General features: G+C 44.8%; 1 protein-coding gene across 1 annotated transcript in view; it reads right to left on the bottom strand.

Moving 5' to 3' along the window:
- Positions 1-20,159, bottom strand: part of LOC138656667 (bifunctional heparan sulfate N-deacetylase/N-sulfotransferase 4-like) — a 1,389,166-nt gene that overhangs the window by 1,256,731 nt on the left and 112,276 nt on the right. Inside the window, exon 2 of the mRNA XM_069743763.1 lies at positions 18,312-19,539. Within this exon, the coding sequence (XP_069599864.1) occupies positions 18,312-19,292 (981 nt within the window). The 5' untranslated portion in view covers positions 19,293-19,539. The remainder of the gene's footprint in view (positions 1-18,311; positions 19,540-20,159) is intronic.

The following is a 20,159-nucleotide window of genomic DNA, read 5'->3' as shown; positions in this document are numbered from 1 at the left end:
TGGAGACTCCTCGGCAGATAGCTTTGGTCGATGGTAGGCCTTTGCAGGAGACCGTTACCCTGATCACTGAGGAGATGGAGTTACAAATTGGAGCACTGCATCAGGAGGGAGTTGCCTTCTACGTGCTGCCCCTGTTGTCTCATACATTCCTTTTGGGTCTTCCTTGGTTAAGAACTCATAAACCCATCCTGGATTGGCGATCTGGTGATGTTTTAAGTTGGGGTCATGCCTGTCAGACCAGGTGCCAGCTTTCCATTCAACCGCGGAGGATCCCTCGGTCTACCTTGGTACCTGCAGACTTGCCTTCGGCCTACTGGTCCTTCGCGGATGTCTTTGACAAGAAGGAGGTGGAGAACCTGCCCCCACATCGCCCATATGATTGCCCTATCAACCTTTATCCGCTGAATCCTCTTAAATCTCAAGCCATGACTGAGTATTTTCAGGAGAATCTTGCTAGAGGTTTTATCAGGAAGTCTTCTTCACCCACGGGTGCAGGGTTTCTTTTTTGTCAAGAAGAAGGATGGTTCTCTTCGCCCCTGCATCGACTACCGGGGTCTCAATAATATCACAATTAAGAACAAGTACCTGCTTCCTCTTATTCCGGAGCTATTCGACTGTCTACGGGGAGCACGTATCTTCAGCAAACTGGATCTCCGTTGAGCCTACAATCTAGAGGAAGATATGATGTGCACACTGTAGAGTTCAGGAAGGGAGGTGCCGGCTGGACATTCAAAGTCAAACATATAAAAGAGAAACAGCCGCACTCAAGTTTTTGCATTTATGTAGAAAGTTTAGTTGCTTTTATTCACGTGTACAGCCACCACCAAATAATTTTCAAAAGAAGGGGGGGGTTGATTGCAGACAACAAGGTTAACGTTTCGACCAGGCACGGTCTTTCTCAAAACCTCACTGTAAAACAAATATATTGTATAAGTGTGCTGTACAAATAAACATGTGCTAAAATACACGTGAACAGGTGAAGTACATATATATACTGTACATACATACCAGGAAAAAAACCATAACATCCGACCGAAAAAATACAGAAAATACACTATGTTCCAAATTATTATGCAAATTACATTTTTCTTGGATTTTCCTAAATGGTCAGAGCAAATGACAGCCAGTCTAATAAAAGTCATCACCCGTTAGAGTATACATCGAATTTTATTGAAGAAACCTCCCAATGATAATGGTATAATCTCCAAAATGAAAAAAAAATCAAAATGCACTGTTCCAAATTATTAGGCACAATAGAATTTCTAAACATTTGATATGTTTTAAAAAACTGAAAATGTTCATTTGTGGAATTTGCAGCATTAGGAGGTCACATTCACTGAACAAAAAAGCTATTTAACTCCAAAACATCCTACCAGGCCAAGTTACATGTTAACATAGGAACCCTTCTTTGATATCACCTTCACAATTCTTGCATCCATTGAACTTGTGAGTTTTTGGAGATTTTCTGCTTGTATTTCTTTGTATGAAGTCAGAATAGCCTCCCAGAGCTGCTGTTTTTGATGTAAACTGCCTCCCACCCTGATAGATCTTTTGCTTGATGGTACTCCAAAGGTTCTCTATAGGGTTGAGGTCAGGGGAAGATGGTGGCCACACCATGAGTTTATCTCCTTTCATGCCCATATCAGCCAATGACTCAGAGGTATTCTTTGTAGCATGAGATGGTGCATTGTCATGCATGAAGATGATTTTGCTCCTGAAGGCACGTTTCTGCTTTTTATACCATTGTCAGTCAGAAACTCTATATACTTTGCAGATGTCATTTTCACACCTTCAGGAACCCTAAAGGGCACTACTAGCTGTTCCCCCATGATTCCAGCCCAAAACATGACTCCTCCACCTCCATTCTGACGTTGCAGCCTTGTTGGGACATGGTGGCCATCCACCGACCATCCAATACTCCATCCATCTGGACCATCCAGGGTTGCTCGACAATCATCAGTAAACAAGACTGTTTGAAAATTAATCTTCAGATATGTCTGGGCCCACTGCAACCATTTCTGCTTGTGAACACTGTTTAGGGGAGGCCGAATAGTAGGTTTATGCACCACAGTAAGGCTTTGAAGGATCCTACACCTTGAGGTTTGAGGCACCAGCAGCTTCAAATAACTGCTTGCTGCTTTGTAATGGTAGTTTGGCAGCTGCTCTCCTAATCTAATGAATTTGTCTAGCTGAAACCTTCCTCATTATGCCTTTATCTGCATGAACTCTGTCTGTGCTCTGTTTCAGTCACAAATCTCTTCACAGTATTATAATCACTCTTAAGTTTTTGCGAAATATCTAATGTTTTCATACCTTGTCCAAGGCATTGCATTATTTAACGCTTTTCAGCAGCAGAGAGATCATTTTTATTTCCCATATTGCTTGAAACCTGTGGCCTGCTTAATAATGTGGAACATCATTTTTAAGTAGTTTTCCTTTCATTAGAATTACTTGGAAAACTAATTATCACATGTGTTTAAGATTGATTGCAGTGATCCATTGAGCCCTGAGACACACCACGGACCTCGCACGGCTGGACCCCGTCACTGATTCATGTACAGGTTTTCTTAAAAAAGGCTTATAAGCCGAAACGTTGAAATAATTACCTGTGAAGTGATGAATACTATTGTTTTTTTTGTCTCACTACGTATGCGGTGTTAATCTTTTCTTCAAACGGATTAAACGTCATTTGAAATGTCATTTGCAACGTGATGGGAATTTCCAATAAACTCATATGTGAATTATATTGACTTCCATTGTGTGCCGGAGTTACTTTTTTGGATATCTCTATTTTTCTTCTGAGCACCTTATCAAAGGGTAGTGAGCACCTCATTTTCTATATACTTACTATATAGTAAAAGCAAATATATCTATACAGGCAAGCGCACTGAGTAATTATGCATTAAGGTACTGTCACACTAAACAACGCTGCAGCGATACAGACAACGATCCGGATCACTGCAGCGTCGCTGTTTGGTTGCTGGAGAGCTGTCACACAGACAGCTCTCCAGCGACCAACGATGCCGGTAACCAGGGTAAACATTGGGTTACTAAGCGCAGGGCCGCGCTTAGTAACCCGATGTTTACCCTGGTTACAATCCTAGAAGTAAAAAAAAAAACGCTACATACTTACCTACCGCTGTCTGTCCCCGGCGCTTTGCTTCTCTGCTCTGGCTGTGAGCGCCGGGCAACCGGAAAGCAGAGCGGTGACGTCACCGCTCTGCTTTGCGGCCGCTGTGCTCACAGCCAGAGCAGAGAAGCACAGCGCCGGGGACAGACAGCGGTAGGTAAGTATGTAGCGTTTGTTTTTTTTACTTTTAGGATGGTAACCAGGGTAAACATCGTGTTACTAAGCGCGGCCCTGCGCTTAGTAACCCGATGTTTACCCTGGTTACCAGCGAAGACATCGCTGAATCGGTGTCACACACGCCGATTCAGCGATGTCAGTGGGAGAGCCAGCGACCAAAGAAAGGTCTGGCCCTCTAGCCCCGACCAACGACATCACAGCAGGATTCTGATCGCTGCTGCGTGTCAAACTAAACGATATCGCTAGTGAGGACGCTGCAACGTCATGGATTGCTAGCGATATCGTTTAGTGTGAAGGTACCTTAAGTAACATTACCAGCTCCAGGAAAAATTCAGGGGTAGAGTGTCTGTCTCATTGGTGATGCAGTGGCTAGAGTGGCGACTAGTAGTGCTTTAAATAAGGCGCTGGTACCGCAATATCCGGTGCATAACGGCGCACAGCTCATGAGTGCTGGAATGGAGGCTTGCACCGCAGTAATGCGCGCGCATCGTTACGGTGCATGCGCAATGGGTGCAAGGGCCGAGGATATGCATTGCGGCTGCGTGATTAGAAAAAAGGATCTGGACCATGCGTAATGTGTTCAAGGAAGCCAAGCTATATAGCGCTTGCGCAGGAGAAAATACTGGACGTTTCTAGTGTTGGGCATACATAATGACCAGGTTAACTATTAGCAGTGACGTCGGAGGGTAGCCCATAGTTACTGGTATAACATTAGAGTCATAGAAGTGGAGGGAACTAGCGCATAAGGGAGAAAAAGAGGGGGGGGGGAGAAAAAAAAAGGAGGAAGGAGGAGGGGTAGAAAAGGAGTACAGAATAAAGGGGGAAGAAGTATAAAAAAGGGGGCAAAATTAATAATGAAACAAATAAAATATATATAAAAAAATATATAAAAAGATAAAAAGAAAACAAAAACCAGGCATAACACGGGTAAACTGTAGTTATGATGCTGCTGTGGAAATAAGACCGTTAAATCAGACATGAAAAATCAGAAATAGAAAAAAAAAATAAAAAAATAAACTGAAAATAATGATAACGGCCAAGAGACAGAAGAATGAAAAAATGAAAAGAATAAAAACCGAAAAATAAAAAAATAGAAAAATAAAAAAATGAATGATACCAAAATGAGAAAAGTGATGTAAAGAAAAATGGGGATAAAACGATGAAAATTAAATAGAACTGAGTATGAAAAAAAGGGGGGATGGGGGGAAATGAAAATAATAATAATAATAATAATAATAATAATAATAATAATAATAATAATAATAAATGAACATAGAAAAAAATGAAAAGAAAATTAAAAAAAGAAAAAAAGGAGGGGAAAAAATGAAAAAAAAATGAAAAAAAGGAAAAAAAAGGGGGAAAAAAGGGGGAAAAAGGAAAAAGAAAAAAAATGGTCTTCTTACCAGGGATGTTTTTAGGGAACAGACCACCCGTGAGGGGCAATTCGAGACAACGAGGAGGAGACCGACAAGGAGGTCAAGGCGTAAACCTAACCGAGCATATGGTAACGAGGTGACAGGTAGGAATAACAAATCCGTGGTAAACATTTCCTCCTACACCCTAAATCCTGTTGAACTCTTAGTCCTACAAAGGGGTCATTCCTTTTGCCCGACCCCCCCCCCCCATGGATTAGCTTCAAGCTTGAACAGGACTTGCAATACTTTTACCGTAGCATCAGGTTGAAAACCCACTTTGGTTTACAAAGTAATCCTGACAGTAATAGATCTACTCCCACTTGGGGTAGCTCTATCCCCGATTTATCTATTTCCTCCCTAGGTCTATACAAAAAAAGCTCTTTCCGCCCACCACACACATACCATGCAGCAGAAGCGTGCATTGACCTCATACAGAGGGACATTCAAGATATACTCTTGAAGCAGAAAAAAAGTGACTTCCTCACCAGGAACAATATTACACCCTTAGAAAAACAGGTTATAGAATTTCTACGTATCAATAAGGATATAATCATTAAACCAGCAGAGAAGGGTGGGGCCATAGTCATCCTAAATCGTAATGACTACATTAGGGAAATAAACAACCAACTGTCTAATACATCTACCTATCAGAGGTTAACACATGACCCCACCCCCAGTATTAGGTCCAAAATTGACGTAATACTTAGGAAATATCTTACCAATAACTGCATAGACCAGAAAATGGTCACTTTTCTAACAAACCCACACCCAACAATACCATTTTTATACATCCTCCCTAAAATCCACAAGTCCCTGACCAATCCCCTGGGTCGTCCCATAGTGGCATCCTTTCTCCTCTTTCAATTTTCTTGGAAAAATACCTTACCCCATTTGTTAAGAAAACCAAATCTTTTGTCCTTGACATGGGTCACTTTATCAGTATAATCAAACAGTTCTCTATATTATCACCACAATGTCTTTTAACAACCTTGGGTGTTAAGAGTCTCAATACCTCAATAAAACACGATTTGGGTCTAGAAGCGGTGAGCAACCTCTTACAGACGTCTGACTTGAGTCCACAAGCCCAACACCTCATCCTGGATCTTCTTTCCACGGTCCTCAGGGAGAACTACTTTTTGTTTGGTGACCAGTTTTTCTTGCAAATCTGTGGGACCGACATGGGGTCCAACATGGCACCAGCATATGCCAACATCTACATGGACACCTTTGAGAACAGGTACATCTATAATAATACACTCTTCAGGTTACATTCGAAATGCTGGCTCCGCTACATAGATGACGTCTTTTGTCTATGGGACGGACCAGCTGACACCTTTTCCCTCTTTGTATCACAGATCAACGATGTCATACCCGAATTACAATTTACACCCAACTGAGACACTCAAAAAATTCCATTTCTTGACACCTTGGTTATCAAGAATAACCGGGGGGCCTTGATACGGACATTTTCATAAAACCCACTGATTCTAACAATCTACTTCTGTTCTCAAGCTGCCATCCCAAATCGACAAGAGAAAGCCTTCCATGCTTCCAATTCCGCAGAGTTACCAACATTGTCTCTATTTCTAAATGGACTGAATCTCGACTAGATGACATGGTACAGAAATTCAAAGACAGAAATTACCCCGATAGGATTCTCCAAAAAGAAAAAATGAGGGCTCTTGAGTACTCTCCTCCCAGATCACAAACCTTTAAACCGGAACAAATACCCTATATACATACTCACCATCCTACCATGCCTTTGATCTACAAGACCATTAATAAGCATTGGCCCCTGCTCTCTGAGGCCTACCCACAGGTAGTTTCCTTCCAAGCCCCAGAACTGATGTGCAAGCGCAGACCGAGAAATTTCAAAGACAGCCTGGTTAAGGCTGACAACGGGAGTTTCACCAAACAACCAATACAACAATTTCTTGGAACTCAGAGAGTGGGCACGTTCCCGTGCTTCGGGTGTGCCTGTTGTGCCAACGTGATCAGATCAAGTGAGTTTGCCCATCCACATACGGGTAAGAGGTTTAAGATTAAGGGATTTTACACTTGTGAAACCAACTATGTCGTATACCTAATCAAATGTTCCTGCGGCCTTATGTACGTCGGTGAGACCATACAGCATGTACGTGACAAAATTTCAAGCCATAGGTCTACCATTAGACTTAAGAAGACCTGGCTCCCGCTTCCCCATCATTTTGCCTTGGCCAACCACTCCGTATCTCAACTCCGGTACCAGGTAATAGAGAGAGTAGAACAACCGAGATGGGGTGGCGATCACATCAAACTCCTCAAGGAACGAGAATCCTTCTGGATATATACACTGCAGACTTTGGCCCTGAGGGGCCTTAATAGGGAATTGGACTTTACTTTCTAGAGTGTTGGTATACGTGATGGTCACATTTTAACTATTTTGGTTACTGTTTCTTTCAGGTTCTGGATCAAGTCCGCTGACCTAATCACCTACTCACTTCCCTTTGATTCTCTTTCTTGTTCTAGACTTCTTAGGAAGGAAATACATTGTTAGGGGTCGAGTTCCCGCTTCTGCACAGGGGGAATCTCGAGCCACCTCCGCTGCGGTCTCCCATTCTTGTCCGGCCGCAGTGGAGTCTGCTCAGCAAAGACGTCGGTCCCAGCGTCTTGCTCATTCTCACTCTGTTCTGAGAGTTACTGCTGCTTCTCCAGTCTCTGCCATTAAAGTCAGTGCTGGTCAGCAGCGAGCGGACTTCTCTGGGACTAAGTCCTTGTCTGCACGTACTGAGCATGCCCAGGGTAAGATCTCCCGTTGGAGATCGAGGGTCATGTGCTCAGGCTCTGCAGCACATTCCATTGGTTCTCTTGGCAGGTCTTGGAAGGGCAAAGGTGCTGTGGCCACTTCCTGTGCTGCAGCTATTAAAACTACGCATGACCGCACGGCCATGCACTAGTATTGTCTTACAATTGTTTATGTGTGTATGTTGTGAGTGCAAGTCGTCCTTGGATACCCCTACCCTATTGAATGTCTGTTCGCGGAAGGTGTATGGTTGCTATCTAGCGCCCGACTTATCCTACAGCACTAATCACACATTACAGCGTCCAGTTGCTGTGACCGCCAGTACGGCGCCGTGCACTTCCTCTGTGCTTTCCTTACCCAAGCCTGGGTGGTTAGTGGCGTTCGTCAGTGCGGCACCGCATGCACTCTTGTGCCTTAATATTGTTGTTCAGTTTCCTTACACACCCAGCTGCGGTGTTGCGCCAGCAAGGGTCTAATCGGACTTCAATCCTAGTTGGGGTTGAGTTCGCTGACTACTTGCTCGCGCTTTAGGTGCGGTACCGCGGTCCTGTGACTCAACAGGATTGCTTCTTTCACGCTGGGTGAGGTTAACCCACGCGTGTATACTTTAGTGTACCGCCATATAGTCTGCAAATTGCTAGCAGCAGGTTTTCACCTGCACGGTGGACCCCGGACTGCGAACGCATCTATATCATCTGTCTTGGTGCATTCCGCCAGTCCTAACAGAATACTAGCGCCAGGGTCTGGCTAGTAAAATGGCGGACGACCAGCGTTTACAGCGGTACATCCAGCAGCTGGAGGGAAGGTTGGCGGCTCTTGAGCGTACAACCTCAGCTGTGGATGTCACTGCTGTAGCTGTGCAGGCTGCAAGTGTAGCTGCAGCCAGTTTGTCCGCTGCATCCCCTGCTCCGACTTTATCCCGTCTCCCGCTTCCTGACAAGTTTGCTGGTGACAGTAAACATTGTCGCGGATTCATGAGCCAGTGCTCTATACATCTTGAGCTCCTGGCGTCACGTTTTCCTACGGAGCGGGCGAGAGTGGGATTTATCCTATCTCTCTTGTCGGGCAGGGCGTTGGAGTGGGCAATGCCACTCTGGGAGCGAGATGATCGTGTGGTACAGAGTGCTCCTCTCTTCTTGGACACTCTGAAGCAGGTCTTTTTAGGGCCTCGGGTTACCCACGACACCGCACTCCAATTGTTGTCTATTACACAGGGTACATCCGTGGTCAGCCAGTTTGCCATCCAGTTCCGGACTCTAGCTTCAGAGTTAGAGTGGCCAGACAAAGTTCTTATTCCGGTGTTCTGGAGGGGACTGGCAGACCATGTGAAGGACGCCTTGGCCACTAGGGAGATACCGGCCACACTGGAGGAACTTATTTCTGTGTCTACCCGCATCGACCTCTGTTTTCACGAGCGGAGGTTGGAGCGGACCCAGTGTAGGCAGAGGTTTCAGCTGGCTCCAACTTTCGCCAGACCTCTGGAATCCCCTGTCTTGGCGTCAGATTCCCATGAGGCCATGGAGGTTTCTCGAGCGGGATCTAAATCTCTAGCCGCTCGAGTACCCGTGGTTTGTAATAACTGTCAACAACATGGACACTACGCCAATAAATGTCCGCGGCGGTCGGGAAACGATCGCGTCTAGTAACCATTGGGGGAGGTTCACTAGACACAGCAGCATTCTCCTCCAAACTGTCCTTTAAAGGGACAATCCTGTTAGGCTCCTCCACTCTAACAGTCGAGCTTTGTGTGGATTCAGGAGCAGAGGGAAACTTCATGTCCTCTGCTTTTGCTACACGTCATGCTATACCACTAGTCATGCTCGCCAAACCAATAATGGTTAGAGTTGTGAATGGGGCGACACTCCCACTGCAAATCACACACCAGACAGTTCCATTCTCGCTGTCCATATCTCCTTCCCACCAGGAGATTATTTCCCTTCTTGTCCTTCCTGAGGGAATGGATGAGATTTTGCTGGGAATACCCTGGCTCCGTTTCCACTCCCCACATATTGAGTGGTCCTCAGGGAGAATATTGGGTTGGAGTAAGTCTTGTTTGGGCAGGTGTGTGAGTGAGTGTGTACAGGTCTCTACTACCGAGGTACCCGCAGATCTTTCATCACTTCCCAGGTATTATTGGTGTTATGCAGACGTGTTCTCTAAAAAGGCTGCTGAGACTCTACCGCCCCATCGCCCTTACGACTGTCCTATCGACCTCTTGCCTGGAGCCGAACCTCCTCGGGGAAGGGTATATCCCCTCTCTCTCCCTGAGACGGAGGCTATGTCTCAATACATTCAGGAGAATTTGGCAAGAGGGTTTATAAGGAAGTCAGTGTCTCCGGCAGGGGCGGGATTCTTCTTCGTGCAAAAGAAGAACGGGGAGTTACGTCCTTGCATCGATTACAGGGGTCTCAATGCTATCACTATTAAGAACAAATACCCGTTGCCCCTGATATCGGAGCTCTTTGACAGATTAAGGGGAGCTAAAATATTCACCAAATTAGATCTGCGGGGTGCCTACAATCTGATTCGCATCCGTGAGGGGGACGAGTGGAAAACGGCTTTCAATACCAGGGATGGGCACTATGAGTACCTGGTGATGCCTTTCGGGCTCTGTAATGCCCCAGCCGTTTTTCAGGACTTTGTCAACGATATCTTCCGGGATATGCTTTCTACCTCGGTCGTAGTCTATCTGGATGATATTCTCATCTTCTCTCCAGATATTGACTCCCACCGGAAAGATGTTGGCAGAGTCTTCGAACTCTTACGGGCGAATTCCTTATATGGAAAGTTGGAGAAGTGTGTGTTTGAACAGGAGTCCTTGCCTTTCCTGGGCTATATCATCTCGGCCCAGGGATTGGCTATGGATCCTGCCAAACTACAAGCAGTGATGGACTGGCAGGAACCCCATTCTCTTAAAGTGGTGCAGCGCTTTATGGGGTTCATAAATTACTATCGCCAGTTCATTCCCCACTTCTCAACTTTGGTAGCTCCCTTGGTATCCCTCACCAAGAAGGGAGCGAATCCCAAATCGTGGTCCGAAGGGGTCTCCAAGGCCTTCACTTCTATAAAGTCCCATTTTGCTAGCGCTCCCATCTTACATCGTCCCGATGTGGGTAAGCCATTCCTTTTGGAAGTGGATGCCTCATCCGTTGGTGCTGGAGCAGTCCTCTATCAAAAGGATGCTCAGGGTCGGAAGCACCCATGCTTCTTTTTCTCAAAGACCTTCACACCAGCGGAGAGAAATTACTCCATCGGGGATAGAGAGTTGCTGGCAATGAAGTTGGCATTTTTTGGAGTGGAGACATCTCTTGGAGGGTGCTCGGTTCCCATTCCAAGTTTTCACGGATCACAAGAATTTGGTCTATTTACAAACAGCCCAGCGGCTGAATTCTCATCAGGCCAGATGGTCCTTGTTTTTCTCCCGGTTCCACTTTACCCTACATTATCTCGCCGGGGAGAAGAACATTCGTGCTGACGCTCTCTCTCGCTCCTTCGTGTCAGCTGAGGAGGAGGAGGACGAGCCTCGGCTCATTGTCCCTTCAGAGACTCTGAGAACTGTAGCTCCGGTTTCGCTAGAGTCTGTGCCCCCGGGCAAGACTTTTGTTCCCATCAATTTGCATCCGAAGGTTCTCTCTTGGGCTCATTCGTCCAGAGTGGATGGACACTTTGGGGCAAAAAGGACATCTGAGTTACTGGCGAGAATGTACTGGTGGCCACATATGGTTCGTGACGTCAGAGACTACGTTCAGGCATGTGTCTCTTGTGCCAAGAATAAGTCTTCCCGACAACGGCCAGCTGGTTTGTTATACCCTCTGCCAGTGGCAGACAGGCCCTGGGAGATCGTCGGGATGGATTTTGTTGTGGGTCTGCCCAAGTCTTGTGGCTGTACCATTATTTGGGTAATCACCGACCATTTTTCTAAAATGGTGCATTAGGTGCCGCTTCCCCGGTTACCTTCTGCACGGGCCTTGGCAGCGTTGTTTGTCAAACACATCTTTCGTCTTCACAGTATGCCAGACAAAATTGTCAGTGACCGAGGTCCCCAGTTTGCGTCTCGGTTCTGGAGAGAGCTTTGTCGTCTTCTCAGTATCGAGTTGAATCTCTCTTCGGCTTATCATCCCGAGACGAATGGGTTGTTAGAGAAAGCCAACCAGACCTTGGTCACATATCTGCGACATTTTGTTTCTGCTAAGCAGGATGACTGGGCATCTTTGCTACCGTGGGCGGAGTTTGCTCTTAACAATGCTGTCGCTGATTCCACTGGACAGACTCCATTCCTCCTTAACTACGGTCAGCATCCGCGGGTACCTGTGCCCATGCCTGTGTCTTCCGCCGATTCCAGGGTGGCAGACTGGGCTGTGGAGGCACGGGACATTTGGGATCGCACTCAGGATGCCATTCAGGCTTCCAAGGAGAGAATGAGGTCGTCCGCCGACGCACATCGGCGCCCCGCTCCAACCTTTGCTCCTGGCGACTTAGTGTGGCTCTCCGCCCGTAACATCAGGCTGCGAGTTGAGTTTAACAAGTTTGCACCTCGCTACTTAGGTCCTTTTTAAGGTCCTCAAACAGGTTAATCCTGTGGTTTACCGTCTGGCCCTTCCTCCACGCCTAGGTATCACCGACACCTTTCATGTGTCCCTCCTTAAACCCGTCTACATGTCCCGGTTTTCTGAGTCATCTACTGGAACTTCGGGTTCGTCTACGGACGATTACAAGGTGAACGCTATCTTGGGGTACAAGGTGGTTCGTGGCAAAAAATTTTATTTGGTGGACTGGAGGGGTTACGGTCCTGAGGATAGATACTGGGAGCCTGCTGAGCACATTCGGGCTCCGCAGCTCATTGCTGCCTTCGAACGTAGCGAGGCCCAAGGAGGGGGGGCCCTAGGAGGGGGTGTAATGTTAGGGGTCGAGTTCCCGCTTCTGCACAGGGGGAATCTCAAGCCACCTCCGCTGCGGTCTCCCATTCTTGTCCGGCCGCAGTGGAGTCTGCTCAGCAAAGACGTCGGTCCCAGCGTCTTGCTCATTCTCACTCTGTTCTGAGAGTTACTGCTGCTTCTCCAGTCTCTGCCATTAAAGTCAGTGCTGGTCAGCAGCGAGCGGACTTCTCTGGGACTAAGTCCTTGTCTGCACGTACTGAGCATGCCCAGGGTAAGATCTCCCGTTGGAGATCGAGGGTCATGTGCTCAGGCTCTGCAGCACATTCCATTGGTCCTCTTGGCAGGTCTTGGAAGGGCAAAGGTGCTGTGGCCACTTCCTGTGCTGCAGCTATATAATCTGCGCATGACCGCACGGCCATGCGCTAGTATTGTCTTACAATTGTTTATGTGTGTATGTTGTGAGTGCAAGTCATCCTTGGATACCCCTACCCTATTGAATGTCTGTTCGCGGAAGGTGTATGGTTGCTATCTAGCGCCCGACTTATCCTACAGCACTAATCACACATTACAGCGTCCAGTTGCTGTGACCGCCAGTACGGCGCCGTGCACTTCCTCTGTGCTTTCCTTACCCAAGCCTGGGTGGTTAGTGGGTCAGTGAGGCACCACATGCACTCTTGTGCCTTAATATTGTTGTTCAGTTTCCTTACACACCCAGTTGCGGTGTTGTGCCAGCAAGGGTCTAATCGGACTTCAATCCTAGTTGGGGTTGAGTTCGCTGACTACTTGCTCGCGCTTTAGGTGCGGTACCGCGGTCCTGTGACTCAACAGAATTGCTTCTTTCACGCTGGGTGAGGTTAACCCACGCGTGTATACTTTAGTGTACCGCCATATAGTCTGCAAATTGCTAGCAGCAGGTTTTCACCTGCACGGTGGACCCCGGACTGCGAACGCATCTATATCATCTGTCTTGGTGCGTTCCGCCAGTCCTAACATACACGAATCCCTTTTTTCGTTTTTTCACTACAATCCACTACCTTTTGGTAAGTTCCTTAGGATCCAATAGTTCCCCCCCATATTTTTTTCTTTTCCATTTTTTGCATTTCATTCATGTTTTTATTAATTTATTTTTTTTTTCATTTTTTTTCAATTTTCCATTGTTTCTTCTTCCTCCCTTTTTTATTGTTCATTTATTATTATTATTATTATTATTATTATTTTCGTTTCCCCCATCCCCCCTTTTTTCATACTCAGTTCTATTTCATTTTCGTCATTTTATCCCCATTTTTCTTTATATCACTTTTCTCATTTTGTTATCATTCTTTTTTTAATTTTTTAATTTTTCTACTTTTTTATTTTTTGGTTTTTTTTTATTTTTCTGTCTCTTGGCTGTTATTATTATTTTCAGTTTATTTTTTATTTTTTATTTCTGATTTTTCATGTCTGATTTAACAGTCTTATTTCCACAGCAGCATCATAACTACAGTTTACCCGTGTTATGCCTGGTTTTTGTTTTGTTTTATTGTAATTTCTCTCATCCCTTTATTTTCTGGGTTTTTACTTTTTATCTTTTTTATATTTTTTATATATTTTTTATTTGTATCATTAATAATTTTGCCTCCTTTTTTTGTTCTCCTTCTCCCTTTTTTCTGTACTCCTTCTCTACCCCTACTCCAACCCCTCATTTTTTCTCCCCCCCTTTTTCTCCCTTATGCGCAAGTTCCCTCCACTTCTATGACTCTAATGTTATGCCAGTAACTATGCACTACCCTCCAACGTCACTGGTAATAGTTAACCTGGCCGTTATGTATGCCCAACACTAGAAACATCCAGTATTTTCTCCTGCGCAAGTGCTATATAGCTTGGCTTCCTTGAACACATTACACATGCTCCAGCTCCTTTTTTCTAATCACGCAGCCGCAATACATATTCTCGGCCCCGACACCCATTGCGCATGCGCCGTAACGATGCGCGCGCATTACTGCGGTGGAAGCCTCCATTCCAGCGCCCATGAGCTGTGCGCCACCATGCGCCGGATATTGCTTTACCAGCACCTTATTTAAAGCACTACTAGTCGCCACAACAACCACTGCATCCCCAATGAGTCGGTCACTCTACCCCTGAATTTTTCCTGGAGCTGGTAATGTTACTTATTCATAATTACTCAGTGCCCTTGCCTGTATAGATATATTTGCTTTTACTATATACTTACCCATGTTCTTTCCTCTGTTTCCTCTAGCCTTTTGGGACTCTCCCCCTATACTTCCCTTTTTTTCCTATCTACTCCCTTCACAATGGTCAGTACATCATCATGGCGGCTTTTTCTGTTTTATTTGCTTGTACCTAGCCTTAAAGATTTGTTCCAATACATAGACGTATTCTGTAATGGTCCTTGCTCCAGTCAACACCAATAGGACTTTAATATGTGGCATACTGTGATAGACTTCTCTTGGATTTTGACGAGAGCTGTATATATTTTCTGAATTTTTTCAGTCGGATGTTATGTTTTTTTTCCTGGTATGTATGTATATATATGTACTTCACCTGTTCACCTGTATTTTAGCACATGTATATTTGTACAGCACACTCATACAATATATTTGTTTTACAGTGAGGTTTTGAGAAAGATCGTGCCTGGTCGAAACGTTAACCTTGTTGTCAGCAATCAACCCCCTCCCTCCTTCTTTTGAAAATTATTTTGTGGTGCCTGTACACGTGAATAAAAGCAACTAAACTTTCTACATAAACGCAAAGACTTGAGTGTGGCTGTTTCTCTTTTATATGTTTGAGCCTGCAATCTAGTCATTATTCGCTCTGGTAACGAGTGGAAGACTGCCTTTAACACCAGGGATGGGCACTATGAGTATTTAGTCATGCCCTTTGGTTTATGCAATGCTCCTGGAGTATTCCAGGAGTTTGTTAATGATGTTTTTTGAGACCTCCTGTACTCTTGAACGATTGCCTTATCTTCTCTCCGGATCTTTCCTCCCATAGAAAGCATATCCGTCTGGTTGTATTTGCGTCTGAGGGAGAATCGTCTTTATGCCGAGCTTGAGAAGTGCGTCTTTGATCAGTCATCTCTTCCTTTCCTGGGTTACATTATCTCTGACTCTGGTCTACACATGGATCCGGAGAAGGTGTCGGCCGTGCTCAACTGGCCACGTCCTAACGGTGTCAAAGCTTTCCAGCGATTCCTCGTTTTTCGCAAATTACTACTGGCAGTTCATCTCTCACTTTTCCTCTTTGACCGGACCTATCATCTCTCTGATATGCAAGAAAGCCAACCCTCAGAGCTGGTAATCTGAGGCCAAAGACGCATTCTTGCCTCTGTAACAAGCCTTCGCCTCTGCCCCCGTACTTCATTGTCCCGTACTTCATCGTCTGACATCACGCTTGATCTTTCTTCAGCCTACCACCCACAAACCAATGGTCAAGTGGAGCATACCAATCAGACTTTGGTGATTTATCTTCGTTATTTCTCTAACTCCCATCAGAATGACACCAGCGAATCTTTTTTATCGTCTATGGGCAACATCCTGGAATACCTCTTCTGGTTCCTCCTGTCTCAGGTGTCCCAGTGGCTGATCTTCTGTTCAGGGAGTTCGCCAGGATTTGGCAGGAGACCAAGAACACTCTCAAAGAAGCCTGCGACAGAATGAAGAGACATGCGGACAAGAGGCGCTTAGATTCCCCTCTATTTCATCCTGGTGATAAGGTGTGGTTATCTTCCAAGCTTGTCCGCTTAAAAATCCCCTCGCACAAATTAGTTCCTCGCTATATTGGACCCTTCGACGTTTTGACCCGTATCAACGATGTCTCTTATAAGTTGAGATTACCCGCCTCGCTCCGCATTCCCAATTCCTTTCACGTTTCTCTCCTGAAGCATGTGGTTCTTAATCATTTCCATACTGCTTCCACTCTTTCACCTCAGCCTATTTTTTGTAATGATATCTTTGAAGTTAAGGACATTCTTGCGATGAAAAAGATAAGAGTGAGGACCTTTTTCTAGTTGATTGGAAGGGTTTTTGTCCTGAAATAAGTTCTTGGGAGCTTTGGGAGGCCATTCACGCTCTTTGAATCTTGGCAAAATTTCTTTCTGGTCTTAGGAATGAGGGGCATAAGAGGGGGTACTGTCATGCTCCCGCTTGCCTTGCCGCCTGTATCCCGCTATACTCACCGCTCTGCAGCTTCCCGTTTTTGTGCCTGCTCATCCCCGGGCTTCTGCTCTTCTCGCACGGCCGGCTCCTGCTTCTTCTCAGGCGCGAGCACTGGGTTCTGCGGCGCACGTGCACACTTCTCTCGTTGATCCCAGCTGCTCTTCCTTCCCCACTCTGTGCTCCTGGAGGACTCTGACCCGGAAGGTATGCCACCGCTTTCCTTATCAGCCCACCTCTTCCTCCAGCTGTGCCTGATTGTCATTTGTGTATCACATTTGATTCTGGCCCTTAGTCCTTCTGTCATTCCATCCTCCAGCCTGCTTTATTAGCCTGCTGCCCTTAGGTTGCCTCCTTGCTTAGTATTTCCTTATATACCATCTCCTACCAATCTCCCAGTGTCTCTTGATTGTCCTCACTGCCGTGCCCACAACATTCCAGTTAGTCTGTGTCTCTATCCTCTCCTGCCAGTCTCCCAGTGTCTCCTGGTTGTCCTCGCTGCCGTGCCTTCATCTTTCCAGTCAGTCTGTGTCTCGTTCCCCTCCTGTCAGTCTCCCGGTGTCTTATATTGCCAGTCTCCCAGGGTCGTCTTATTATCCTTGCTTCCATCTCTTTTCCAAATCAGTCTGTCTGCTTCCCAATCCTGTCCTAGTGTCCCGTACTCCTGTCGTTCCTGCCGTTAATACCTACATCTCTGTCCAGCCCATATTCTTGTGCTCCAGCCATGTTACTCCCACTCCTGTACATCTCCTTTAGCCGCGGCAGTAGTCTCCCTTGGGCCTGCCCATAACACACCCTGTATAGGGGGTGGTCCAATGGGTCTACTCGCTGTGGGAAGGTTCGCTATCGCGGACCAGCGGGTCCACCTTTGGGGTTCCTCTAGCGTTTTCACACATATCTATGGACAGTGAGGAGGATTTTAAGGACATGCCATGGTGAGAAATGGTGTATCAGAAATTTCAGTACAAAGGGAAAAAGTCAAATAAGTGTCACAGTTTCAATTCATTCCTCTGATGGATAAAGCAAAGACGAGCAAAACTATAGATTTGTAAGAATATGACACTTCTGGTCTTTTTAGCATGTGCTTGAATTGGACTCTACACCGCATACAATTCAGAGATGAATAATTCAGCACTCCAATGAAGTAGATGCAACTATTTTTATGCAATCTAAAAAGATATTTGTGAGATTTCAGACCACAATCCCAGACATTCATAAAACAGATTGCATGTATTGTAAACAGAACATGAGAGCTAGCAATGTGAGTGCAGGTCTGACAGTGACATATGTCGCTATGAAATGTGCCACACTTCACAGCAGCAGCATGTTTACTCAGTGACAGACTGCACTGCCACCCCAGCACTCATAGTGCTACTTCTCATGTTCCTTTTGCAGTATCTGAAATCTGTCTGATGAAGATCTATGATTGTAAAACAAATTAATAATGGCATAAGAATTTAGTTGTGTTTGCATCATTGGTTTCCTAGTTATTGTTCCGTAACAAAACTACTAAGTAATTTTTTTACCAAAAAAACTTGACCATTGCTAGATAATAATAATAAGAAGAATTATACATAATTTTGCAATGTAAAAGTATTGAACAGAATATAAATATATTGCTTTAATTACCTTAAATTCTGACAAATAGTTTAAAATTATTTGTACAAAACAAATTTCAACTAGCATTTTGTCACTCAAAGATTTATGTACCAGATGGTGATCAAAATTAGGACATTTTTCATCATTATATACATATTTCTTCAAATTAATTTACCTTACCTTAACATCGTTTACATTCATCCTAGTTCCTTCTTTTCCAACAAATATATCATCAATGTCAACAAGAATATATCTGTCCAAAGATAAACTAAGCTTCTTCCCAGACAGAAAAGATATAGCATCTATAAAAATTAATTTGTGCAACCAAAAATTCAAGTTGTTGCCAAACAAGACTCGTTGAATTCCATCATGAAGTCCTAAATCCTGGATGACTGTGGCATGATGGGAAGATCTGGATAAATAGTATTCATGCTGCTCTGGTGCTTGAAGCTCAGATAAAATCACTGGTTGATAAGTCGAATGGTTGTATTGGAAAACAGTCCAGTCTTCTCCTGGCAAATTACCTTTTTCAATGGTTGAAGCTCTTGTTATGTGCAGCAGTGGGGAGTTTGAGTTTACAAAACAGTCCTTTAGAGCTACATTGTTGTATAGAAGTAAAGGAAAGCCTTTCAGTTTGGAACTTGGAAAGCTGTTCTCTGTAGCTTTATGGAAAGCAATGATGCTCACACTAAACTCAACACAGTACTTTTCTAACAGTTCCCGATTCCATGCATCCATTGCTACATACTTCAAAACATTTTCATAAATTATAATTGCATATTTGCCTCTGCCACCCTTTGTAAGGGGAGGGATGTCTCCTTTTCCAGGTGCAATTACAATGTCATACTGAAATCTACTAGATTCCAATATTGCTACGATATCCTGTCCAAGCTGTGAGTACTGACTTTCTACGAAAAGTAATATTGTGAGATCTGTCTTGGAAATATCGACAGGCCTTGTTAATTTTATGTCTATAGTTCGATATGGCAACATGTTCATGTTTTCACAACCAGATTGAGTTGATGTTTCAATAAGTACTATTGCCTGCTTGTGACCAGAATACAAATAGTAAGCAGAAATTACTATACTTACAAGGCAAAAGGTGGCTAAGAGAATTACAAGTGTTCGGAAGCTCCTTCTCAGCTTTACGATATGATTCATGTTTTGCTTTGTATATTGAGTTTTTGCAAATTTCCAATGTCTCTTTATTTCATACTAAAGTGATGATGTGATCAGGATAATGAAGTGAGTTTCCACTCCTCTACAAAGGTTTATGTGACCATTGCACTGCATGTATAGTCAAGGCTTTCAGTCACATTAAATCAGGTTAGCATAAGCAGTAGACGGTAGAATCAAAATGCCATGCATCTGGAATTCTTTGATCATCCACATTTATATTTTTCATCACCTAAAAAAAAAGAATAACAATTTACACTCATACACTGATCATTACAAATGGGATAAACATATAACAGTTGTAGTATGTATAAAAACATGTACCGTATTTTCCGGCGTATAAGACGACTGGGCGTATAAGACGACCCCCAACTTTTCCAGTTAAAATATAAAATCTTCTCAAAAGTCGGGGGTTGTCTTATATGCCGAGTGTTGTCTTATAGGGTGGGTGCGGAGCAATCTGCGGTCGACGTATATAGTGGGGGGAGTGGTCCCGATGAAGAGGTGAGGGAGCGCCTCACCAGGAAGGTGTAAGTGAAGCAAACTGTCAGCGTCTGGGATGCCATGGGTTATGCAAAAAAGAGAGAGAGCGGTGCTGTGCCTAGAAAAACACTCCTCTTTCACTCATCTGGCTCACCCTTGTATCCTATTATCTCCTTCTCTGCCTCTGCTTCACTTACACCTTCCCGGTGAGGTGCCCCCTCACCTCGTCATTGGGACCGCTCTCCCCACAATATGTGGCGACCGCAGATTACTCCCCATCTGCCCTATAGGACGACACCTGGCGTATAAGACGACACCCGACTTTTGAGAAGATTTTCAAGGGTTAAAAAGTAGTCTTATACGCCAGAA

The sequence above is a fragment of the Ranitomeya imitator genome, chromosome 1, assembly GCF_032444005.1.
Source record: "Ranitomeya imitator isolate aRanImi1 chromosome 1, aRanImi1.pri, whole genome shotgun sequence".
NCBI classification, from domain to species: Eukaryota; Metazoa; Chordata; class Amphibia; order Anura; family Dendrobatidae; genus Ranitomeya; species Ranitomeya imitator.
Note: the sequence above shows the minus strand (reverse complement) of the source record. Positions and strands in the feature narration are given on the sequence as shown.